Source organism: Bos mutus, chromosome 5 (genome assembly GCF_027580195.1).
Source record: "Bos mutus isolate GX-2022 chromosome 5, NWIPB_WYAK_1.1, whole genome shotgun sequence".
Classification (NCBI taxonomy): Eukaryota; Metazoa; Chordata; class Mammalia; order Artiodactyla; family Bovidae; genus Bos; species Bos mutus.
In genome coordinates, this window is record NC_091621.1 from 14,648,337 (window position 1) to 14,659,511 (window position 11,175).

The following is an 11,175-nucleotide window of genomic DNA, read 5'->3' on the forward strand; positions in this document are numbered from 1 at the left end:
GGACCCTCAGCCAGAAGCCCCAGTACCCAATCACACCCACCAGTGGAGTCAACACAAGCTTTGGCACATCCCAGGCCCCACAGCCAACTTTTTCAGGAAAGAGACCAGCCTATCAGTGGGCAAACACCAGCTCTAGGACCCCCAGGGCCCTATAGTCAGAGATTCCAGGACCCAGATCCACCCATAAGTGAGGTGCACTACTGCTCTGACACTAGCCTCAAGTGACATGATAGATTATATGATGTAATAGATATATATGGAATATTTCATCCAAAAGCAGCAGAATACACACTTTTTTTCAAATGCACGTGAAACAGTCTTCAGGATAGATCACATGCTGGGCCAAAAAACAAGTGAGGGCAATAGACCAGGAATTAATTGCTATTGAAAAGATAGATTGTTATTCACAGTCCCCAAGATGGTGGAGCATGCCAGACCATGCAGAGCCACATGAAGTAGTACTAGGGTCAATCAACAGGCAGAGGGAACTAGGGGATAACGTGAGCAGAAGCCTTTATTGTGCTTTTCATGGGAAGGAATGGGTAAGGCCATGTAGGCAGAATAGGCAACGTAGACAAGTTTAGTATTAGCTAGTTTTAATAATTTCTATTGGCTCTGAGTTTAGGGGCTGTCTCTAGTTGTCTGGTACCAAGCCAGATATCAGAGCTCAATAATGCTGATGGCTGTGGGTATGGACTCTAGATTGCTTGGTTTGCATATGAAAGGTATGCTTCCAAGTAAGTAATTTCTTATCCTTAGGAATTAACTGACCCTGAGAGGAGTGGTCTACCCACATGTCAAAACATCAGAATAAAAAGACATGCTGGGAATTCCCTGGTGATCTAATGATTAGGACTCATCACTTTCACTGCTGGAGTGCCCAGGTTCAATCCCTGATGGGGGAACTAAGATTCTTCAAGCAACATAGCTTGGCAAAAAAAAAAAAAAGAATAAAAAGACATGCATAAACACAGGGACTAAATTATTAGGGTCCTATAAATCAAGTGAAGGAGTCTATAGTTTATCTAAAATGAGAAGCTATTGACCTATTAGAAGATTTAAAGAAAGAAAATGATACCATCTGACTTATACTTGGAGAAAATCACATTGGCTGGGTGGAGACAAGAGATGGAACAAGAATGACTCTGGTGAGGGAGAGGGACAATCAGCTAGACTGCAAATTTAGCAGCAAAGATGGTAAGAGGTGGTTGCTTGGGATTAAATTTTGGAGGCAGGATTAACAGGCTTTGCTGAGAATTTGAATATGCAGTGTTATAAAATAAATGTATTAAAATAGACAGTCAGATTTTTTATGTGGGCAACTGAGTGGTAACAGGTCCCTTACTATTGACAGGGAAGCTTGGAAGAGGAACAAGAGTTCTGCTTGGGACATGGTAAGTTTGAGATGCCGAAAAGACATTTAAGGAGAGATATTCACCTATATTGGAGAAGGCAATGGCACCCCACTCCAGTACTCTTGCCTGGAAAATCCCATGGATGGAGGAGCCTGGTAGGCTGCAGACCATGGGGTCATGAAGAGTCGGACACGACTGAGCGACTTCACTTTCACTTTTCCCTTTCGTGCATTGGAGAAGGAAATGGCAACCCACTCCAGTGTTCTTGCCTGGAGAATCCCAGGGACGGGGGAGCCTGGTGGGCTGCAGTCTATGGGGTCGCACAGAGTTGGACACGACTGAAGCGACTTAGCAGCAGCAGCAGCATTCACCTATATATATAATAGAAGCCATGGTCAAAGGTTTAAGTGTAGAAATCACAGAATTTAAAAAGGAAAGTTTTAAGAAGGAAAGGGGGGAAGAAGGCAATGGCACCCCACTCCAGTACTGTTGCCCGGAAAATCCCATGGATGGAGGAGCCTGGTAGGCTGCAGTCCATGGGGTTGCTAAGAGTCAGATATGACTGAGCAACTTCATTTTCACTTTCCACTTTCATGCATTGGAGAAGGAAATGGCAACCCACTCCAGTGTTCATGCCTGGAGAATCCCATGGACAGAGAAGCCTGGTAGGCTGCAGTCCATGGGGTCGCACAGAGTCGGACACGACTGAAGCGACTTAGCTGCAGCAGCAGCAGCAAGAAGGAAACTAGGTCAAGTATGTCAAATATTGCTGAGAGACTCAATAAGATAAAGACTGAAAATTATCCATTGGATTTGGTAACATGAGGGTTGTTGGTGATCTCAATAAGAAAGGATCAGTGGAGTAACAGAGACAATTGGAGAGAATGGTAGATAAAAAGAGGAGACAAAAGGGGGGGGGGGGGGGTTCCAGTGATTTAAGACTCCATGCTGCCAATGCAGGGAGCCCTGGGTCGATCCCCAGTCAAGGAACTAGATACCACATGCCTCAACTAAGAGTTCCCCAGCCACAACTAAAAACTCTTCATGCCACAACTAAGACCTTGGGCAGCCAAATAAATAAATAAAATTTCTTTTAAAGTGAAGACAAGCATCAACTAGAGGGCATCAAGAGTTGAGGGAAAGGCCCAAGCTATTCCAGGTAACACCTATGTTCTATTCCCAAATTTCACCAATTTTCCCAGACATGTTAAACATTCATAAAGCTTAATTCTTTGGGTAAAAACCCCACTAAGAACATCTGCAGTAACATGAGGGGCCGCCTGAACATTGATGCAAACCCTGACTCTTTGCCATGAACTGATGGGTAATGGGTTCACTGGAACACTTTCCATCTAAAAAGAAAACCAGGCATGAAAATCAATCTGATTCAACCATATTTCACTGTTATTAACTTCTAGAGTTTTCCAGAAGGATCTACATTTAACAGGAGCCAAGATTTCACACAGAGGAATGAATTGCCCATCATGAGATTCTAGACATGATGGAGGGAGACCCTCAAGTCTCATGTCATTTGCGACCAAGAAAATCCTACAATGTGTGAGGAAACAAAGTTAGCCAGGAGAGGAACAAGGTATGAGGAAAATGAGGACATAGCTTGGCCCAAAAAAAAAAAAAAAGAGACTAAGGAGAGGAAAAAGGATGCAGCAATCATTGGAGACTTAGAATCACCAGCCCATGATACTATATCGGTTCAGAGTTACTCAAGGAGCCCCCAAGAGTCAGGGCCTCCCAGATCCCCAGGGGTAGAGGTACAGCATCAGCAGTAGAATAACTGTGGAGCCACAGAGGTCAAGTCTCACAGAGGAGAAAGAGAACAACAGAACCCAAGCCTGTGCCCATCAGCCCCACTCTAGCCTGGTGGCCATTTCCACCTCTCCCAGTAAGTGGCCCACAGAGTGCTGGGCAGCCTTGGACCTTTCCCTAATAAGATTAGACCCTGCCCAGGGACAGAAAAGGAGGAACAGGGGATAGATCAGGACTTGCTCAGGGCCTTACGAGCTGTCTCTCTGGGCTGGAAGCCAATACCTATACCTGGTCAGGGAGAAAAGAGGCCAGGGGAGGTTTCCCAGCTCTCTACTACTCATTTGCAAAAATATGTTTTAGAGGTCACCAGCCTGGCCAGACTGAGAGAAGGGATGAGAAGGAAACAGGAAACCCTGGACAATTTCTATCAGATAAAGCTGCAAATAATACAGCAGGCAAGTGTATATATTCAGAATATGCAAACCTTTGAGCGTGTACTGTGAGTAGTTGTGCTATGGGATGGGTCATACCATGTGATAATTGTGCAATCCTGTGATACGCATGCTTGTAGTGTGCCTAATAGGATGGGTTGTGTGTGGTTAAGTGGTGGGGTTGAGGCAGTGGCTAGTGAGTGCAGGTCAGTGCATTCATAGCCTCCGCACTATCTGTGGTCAGTGTCTGATGAGAACTTAGGACATTCTTCTCAAGTTCTTATTGATGGTCCTCATCTCATAGCCCACAGATGGACCTGGATGCATCCTCCTTTGTCCTCCATATGCTCCCCAGAAGAAACAACCTGCACACACAAATGCACAAACACTACCCCATGCAGAGTTCCCATTAATACTTCAGGGAAAAAGAAAAAACTTGAAAGAAAAAGAAAAACTGTTTGACTATGCTTCCCAAGATTTCCCTGCCAATAAAGACTTCCCTCAGGACTTCTCTGGTGGTCCAGTGACTAAGACTTTGTGCTCCCAATGCAGGGCACCCAGGTTCTATCCCTGGTCAGGGAACTAGATCCCGCATACTGCAACTAAGACCCAGCGCAGCCAAATAAAAATAAATATTAAAAAAAAAAAATAAGACTGCTTTCCTCCCCTATTTTCCCCATTTCCCAAATCCCCCAGTAGAATTCAGAAGCCCAGCCTCCAAGATGACAAATCTACCCCTCAGAACTGCTGCCTATTCCAGTGTACCCTTCAAAAGCCTCACTTCCTGTATTCAGGACTCTCTGAGGTGACCAGCAGTGCAGCCAGCCAGCCACATATTCATCGCTCATCATCTGGCCATCTAGCCAGTTATTCACACTTACCTGTTGATCCAGTTCAGTTAGTTCAGTTCAGTTCAGTCGCTCAGTCATGTCTGACTCTTTGCGACCCCATGAATTGCAGCACGCCAGGCCTCCCTGTCCATCACCAACTCCCGGAATTCACTCAAACTCATGCACATCGTGTCAGTGATGCCATCCAGCCATCTCATCTTCTGTCATCCCCTTTTCCTCCTGCCCCCAATCCCTCCCAGCATCAGGGTCTTTTCCTATGAGTCAACTCTTCGCATGAGGTGGCCAGAGTATTGGAGTTTCAGCTTTAGCATCAGTCCTTCCAATGAACACCCAGGACTGATCTCCTTTAGGATGGACTGGTTGGATCTCCTTGCAGTCCAAGGGACTCTCAAGAGTCTTCTCCAACACCACAGTTCAAAAGCATCAATTCTTCAGTGCTCAGCTTTCTTTACAGTCCAACTCTCACATCCATACATGACCACTGGAAAAACCATAGCCTTGACTAGATGGACCTTTGTTGGCAAAGTAATGTCTCTGCTTTTCAATATACTATTTAGGTTGGTCATAACTTTCCTTCCAAGGAGTAAGCGTCTTTTACTTTCATGGCTGCAATCACCATCTGCAGTGATTTTGGAGCCCAAAAACATAAAGTCAGCCACTGTTTCCACTGTTTCCCCATCTATTTCCCATGAAGTGATGGGACTGGATGCCATGATCTTAGTTTTCTGAATGTTGAGCTTTAAGCCAACCTTTTCACTCTCCTCTTTGACTTTCATCAAGAGGCTTTTTAGTTCCTCTTCACTTTCTGCCATAAGGGTGGTGTCATCTGCATATCTGAGGTTATTGATATTTCTCCCGGCAATCTTGATTCCAGCTTGTGCTTCTTCCAGCCCAGCGTTTCTCATGATGTATTCTGCATATAAGTTAAATAAGCAGGGTGACAATATACAGCCTTGATCCAACCATATACCAACTAACTGACCAATTTATCTGTCTTTCTGTCTCATGAAGACTTATTGAAGGGGTGATGGAGGCAGGGGATGGGGTGGATATCTGCCTTAAAAAGAGTGATGGGAATAGGGAAATGAGATATTGTTGCTTCACAGGTATAGATTTTTTTAATTTCTTTTCATATTTTTTATTAGAGGATAATTGCTTTACAATATTGTGGTGGTCTCTGCCATACATCAGCATGAATAAGTCATAATTATGCATATACTATACATTATTATGCATATATATATAACCCCTCCCTGTTGAGCCTCCCTCTCCACTCCATTCCATCTCTCTAAGTAGTCACAGAGTGCCAGACTGGGCTCCTGTGTCATATAGCAGCTTCCTGCTAGTTATCTATTTTACACATGATACTGTATATATGTCAATGCTATGGCATAGAGTTTTAGGTTTACAAAATAAAAAGTTCTGGAGACATGTTGCACAGCAAGGTAAATGTATTTAATACTACCAAAGAATGTATACAAAAAAGTTGTTAGGGTGAAAACTTTCATGTTGTGTGATTTTAGGCCACAATTTAAAATAAATTTTATCTTAAAAAGAACCTCAGCCTCTCTCTATGACCCAGAAGGACACTTCGTCCTCTCTGTTCCTCTGTGGGAGACTTTGAAAAAGATAACTGTGGCCTCAGGGCCTGTATGTCTCTGATGAATGTCCCAACTCTGACAGCGTATATGGAGATAAGAGAAGCTGAAGTGGGAAACCAACAAAGGCAGAGTGGATACAGGGGTGACAGGAGCTGAGGGAAAAGTGGGGAGAGTGAAGGATGCAGGAGACACTTCTCCCAGATGATATCTCAGGAGAAAATGTCACTAGGGGACTGGGAGTAAAGAGATGTTCATGTCCGGCAGTTGTGTCCAACTCCTCGTGACCCCATGGACTATACAGTCCATGGAATTCTCCAGGCCAGAATACTGGAATGGGTACCATCCCCTTCTCCAGGAGATCTTCCCAACCCAGGGATCAAACCCAGGTCTCTCACATTGCAAGTGGATTCTTTACCAAGCTGAGCCACCAAGGAAGGCCAAAGAGATGTTCATAGCATGGCAAAGAAGTGTGAATCTGGAGGGAGAGGCCTTAGTGAGGACAGACAGGATGAAGGAGAATTCCAGCTTTACTCAGGGAAGGAGGGGAGGTTGGGATTGCCACTTGTGTCCAGTTAAAAGAAATCCAAAATTATATAGTGCATGGATGTCCACACTCTTATCCCACTCCCAGAAATTTCTCCCAAGGGAGTAAGTTAACAGAACCAACAAGAGACACACATGAATACAATATTTGCATCATTATCTAAACTATCCCTCAAAATGGAAGAATTTGAGTTGCAAGAATATGAGAGGTATTTGTTGAATGCTGGTAGAGAAATTCAATGGACGACTACAAGAGCTTTTAAAAGGATCCCTCAGAATATTATGTGATCTCATGGCAAAATGGCTCTGGCAAGCATTGAAAAAGAAAGGGAAAAGACAAATTAGTATATGCACTATGATTAAAAGCATATAAGATGGGTTTGCAGCAGGATAAAGACTTGAGGGCAATACACGAGAAAGAAATTTAACCAAGATGGGAAAATCATAGATGACTTTACTCCAAATATTTTTTAAATATTTTAGTTGCAAAGATATTATTTTTAAACTCTAAAAACAGCACAATCTAGCCCATAGATTATTTAAGTGAATTGATAATCTGAAGGATTATTGACCAGAGTCAAGAGGAAAAGGGACTCAGATACTGCTGTCCAAACTGACTAGATGGAGTTCATCTCCCAGAAGCATACGGTAAGGCTGTTGACCTCACTGGAGATACAGTAGGTATGGTGGTTGAAGCCTCAGGTCCCAAGTTACAGTTCTGGTTCCACCATCCACTCTGTTATGGTGTGATCTTGAAGAAGTAATTGAAGCTCTTGGAGCTCTGGTTCCTTATTGCAGTGACAGAATAACAACTATCACTAGAGTTATTATAAAGTCAACTGAGATACTGCAGAGCATGCATCAATGTCTAAGTGTCAGCTACAGACTAAATGACTTAAAACCAAAAATACAGTGAGTGGACAAAATGAGGGTGGGGGAAGGTTAAGGGTCTGAGCAATGGGCAGAACTTGGAGACTCGCCTGCTTAAAGATGAAGATGACTAGCTAATCTTCATGTGTGGGGTAAATAGGGGTAATACAAGCTCTGCAAATCCTGGGAACCCTGACTTCTCAAAGACTTGGGACCAGTTTCCCACCTTTGTCCAACTAGCTGCATAACTTTAAGCAAATCCCTTAACCTTTTTGTTCATCAATCCCCCTGTGTTTATTAGTGCATTCATTCATTTAATAAATCTTTAGCTGAACACTTGGCATGTGCAGCGTACCATACTAGTTGTTCTGGTGATTAAATTAGCCTCTAAGACAGTTGATAACTTAGTGATCAAGAGCACAGGATCTGGAGTTAGACAGAACTCCAAACTCTAGGATTTGAGCCCAAACTCTCTGTTATAGATATGTGACTTTGAGAAAGATACTGTCTGAGCTTTCATGTGCTCATCTGTAAATCAGAGAAAAAAAGGTTTCTAGTGTGTTTGTGAATATCCAAGGGTTTCATGAATATTAAATCTTTTAGCATAGTGCCTGGTGGGGACCCAGCACTGGTTCCCCAGCTAATGTGAAAACAGACAGCCCCCTACAAACTTCCCCAACCTACCCTTACTGTAGGACCTTACAGTAGAGACTCTTCTCTAAAAAGTGCTGAAACTGAGATACAAGTAATGTCTCATGAGAGCATTGGCAAAGGTTCTTTCTTCAAATATTTGAAAGTTTTCTGGTACAAAAGGGCTTTGACATTCTACAAGATATGAGAATTTGGCCAAGACCAATGAATGAAGACTTGTCCTACAGGCAGAGGAGGCCAGTGCTAAAGGGGGCTACCTAAATAGATGGTGAGTTCCCCATGACTGAAGATGCTCAGAGACACTACACAACATCCTTCTAAGATGTTTTAGATAACATCTGAGCACTGTCATGCTGAAATATATGACCCTTGAAAGTGAAAGTCGCTCAGCCATGTCCAACTCTTTGCAACCCCGTGGACTATACCATCCATGGAATTCTCCAGGCTAGAATACTGGAGTGGGTAGCCTTTCCTTTCTCCAGGGGATCTTTCCAACCCAGGGATCAAAGCCAGGTCTCCCTCATTGCAGGCAGATTCTTTACCAAGCAAGCCACAAAGGAAGTCCAAGAATACTGGAGTGGGTAGCCTATCTCAGTTGATTCAAGAGGGACTGTATGAAAAGTGCTTTACTAAATTACATAAAGGCCAATTGTTTCTATATTAACATCTCTTTTTTGGTTGTGCCATAGGCTCCAGCCTGAACTTATGGCTAAAGAAAATCAGACTTTGCCTGAATTCCTCCTTCTGGGATTCTCCGACCTCAGGGCCCTGCAAGGCCCCCTGTTCTGGGGGGTGTTGCTGGTCTACCTGGTGACCTTGCTGGGTAACTCTCTGATCATCCTCCTCACACAGGCCAGCCCCACCCTACATGCTCCCATGTACTTCTTTCTGCGCCACCTCTCCCTGGTGGAGCTACTCTACACCACCGACATTGTGCCCAGGACACTGGCTGACCTGGCCTTCCCGCACCCCCGTGCCATCTCCTTCTGGGGCTGTGCAGCCCAGATGTATGTCTTCATTGTCCTGGGCATTTCAGAGTGCTGCCTGCTCACAGCCATGGCCTATGACCGCTACGCTGCCATCTGCCAGCCCCTGCACTACTCCACCCTCATGAGCTGGCGGGCCTGCATGGCCATAGTGGGCATCTCCTGGCTCATGGGCATCATCACAGCCACCACCCATTCCTCCCTCATCTTCACCCTGCCTTTCCCCAGCCGCCCAGTCATCCCTCACTTCCTCTGCGACATTCTGCCAGTACTGAGATTGGCAAGTGCTGGGAAGTACAGGAGCGAGGTCTCTGTGATGATGGCCACTGTGGTCTTCATCATGGTCCCCTTCTCTCTGATTGTCACCTCTTATGCCCACATCCTGAGTGCCATCCTGGCAATGGCCTCCACCCTGAGCCGCCGAAAGGTCTTCTCCACTTGTTCTTCCCACCTGCTCGTGGTCTTCCTCTTCTTTGGAACGGCCAGCATCACCTACATCCGGCCCCGGGCAGGCTCCTCTGTCACCATGAACCGCATCCTCAGCCTGTTCTACACGGTCATCACACCCATGCTGAACCCCATCATCTACACCCTTCGGAACAAGGAGGTGACAAGAGCCCTGTGGCATGTGGTGAAGAGGCAGGTCCCCTCACCCTGAAAACACTCAGGGGTTGTCTGCTCACTCACTCAGTGATGCTCCTCCCAGCCCCCAGACGCTAGTTTAAAACCCAGCTGACCAGAAACCATGTGTGTGTGGGTGTGTGTGGGTGTGTGTGGGTGTGTGTGGGTGTGGGGGGGGGTGTGCGATCACACTCAGTCACTCAGTCATGTCCAACTCTTTGCAACCCCATGGACTGTAGCCCGCCAGGCTCATCTGTCCATGAAATTTTCCAGTCAAGAATACTATAGTGGGTTGCCATTTCCTCCTCCAGGAGATCTTCCCAACCCAAGGATCGAATTCGTGTCTCTTGTGTCTCCTTAATCGGCAGACGGGTTCTTCACCACTGCACCACCTGAAAAGCCCCATGCAGCATCTCAAAGGGATTAGGCTTCCTGGCAGAAAGGGTTGACATTAAAACAGAGAGAAATTGTGAACTTACCTTCTCTCCCACACCCCAGACTCACTCTCAAAGAATGAGTTATTAGGGCAAGGCAGAATGGGAAGGAATGCTGCCTATGGGGAAGAATACTGAACATCTTCTAGGCTGTTCTGGATCCCTAAACAAGGTGATTGTCATGGCTACACCAGTCATCAGAGATCCATGTCAGTCATGAAGGCACACGTCTATGAACGTGACATCCAACTAAGTGACTCACCTAGAGGCCATGGAGTTTACCTTGCCCTTCATCTCCTTTCTCCCAGAAACACACTGCAATCTTATGCCCTGGATGCCTTTTAGAAGAGAGGGAACTGTTATCCCCTCGAAATAGCCCACATGAATGTTCCTCCCTGCCTTTCCCCATCCTTGATTTCTGACATCATCCTTTACTGGTGATAACATGTCCAACTGTCAAGAGCATCTCCCCAGTGTCCCCTGTTCTTCTCCCAACCTGTGCCATCAGCTTGATCCCAGACATCCATCATATGCACCTCAGACCATATGAAGCCCTGAGGCCACGCTGGATGGGAATTGGAAAGTGGACACTTAACAGTCACTGTGGCCACCCAGCATTGGACCCTCCTTCATTGTTAGAAGAATCCTTCACTTTAGAAGTCTGGCGGGGAGAAAAACTACCTCCTTCTGAGAGCTGAGAATAGTTCTTAAACCCCCACCCAGGCACATGACCCGTTTCCACCAATTGGAGGCACCATTGCCTAACTTTGACCGAGGCTCCAGTGCCCACAAAAGGCAGAGAGCAGCCCCTCTCTCTGACAACAGCAAAGAATTCTGCAGCTGAAGAAGCAAGTTCCTGCTGTAGAAGTGGCATCTGGTGCCGGGAGCCAGTGAGGCATTCCACTCGTGACAAAGGTCATGAGGAAGGAGGCTCGGCATACGCAAAGGCGGGATGGAGCCTCAGGAGTCCGCCTGGATATTCTCAAGCATCTTCCCCCAAAAAACCAGAGTCTGCCTACTTTATTGCTTTGTGCTCTCACCTCTGACTTTACTGGAGGCTGTCCCCTA

At 45.6% G+C, this 11,175-nt stretch overlaps 1 protein-coding gene across 1 annotated transcript; it reads left to right on the plus strand.

Annotated features, from left to right (window-relative positions):
- The first annotated feature begins 8,771 nt into the window (after positions 1-8,771).
- On the plus strand, positions 8,772-9,710 carry OR10P1 (olfactory receptor family 10 subfamily P member 1). Its single transcript, XM_005910104.2, has one exon. The coding sequence runs from the start codon at positions 8,772-8,774 to the stop codon at positions 9,708-9,710; it is 939 nt and encodes a 312-aa protein (XP_005910166.1).
- The last annotated feature ends 1,465 nt before the right edge of the window (positions 9,711-11,175 follow it).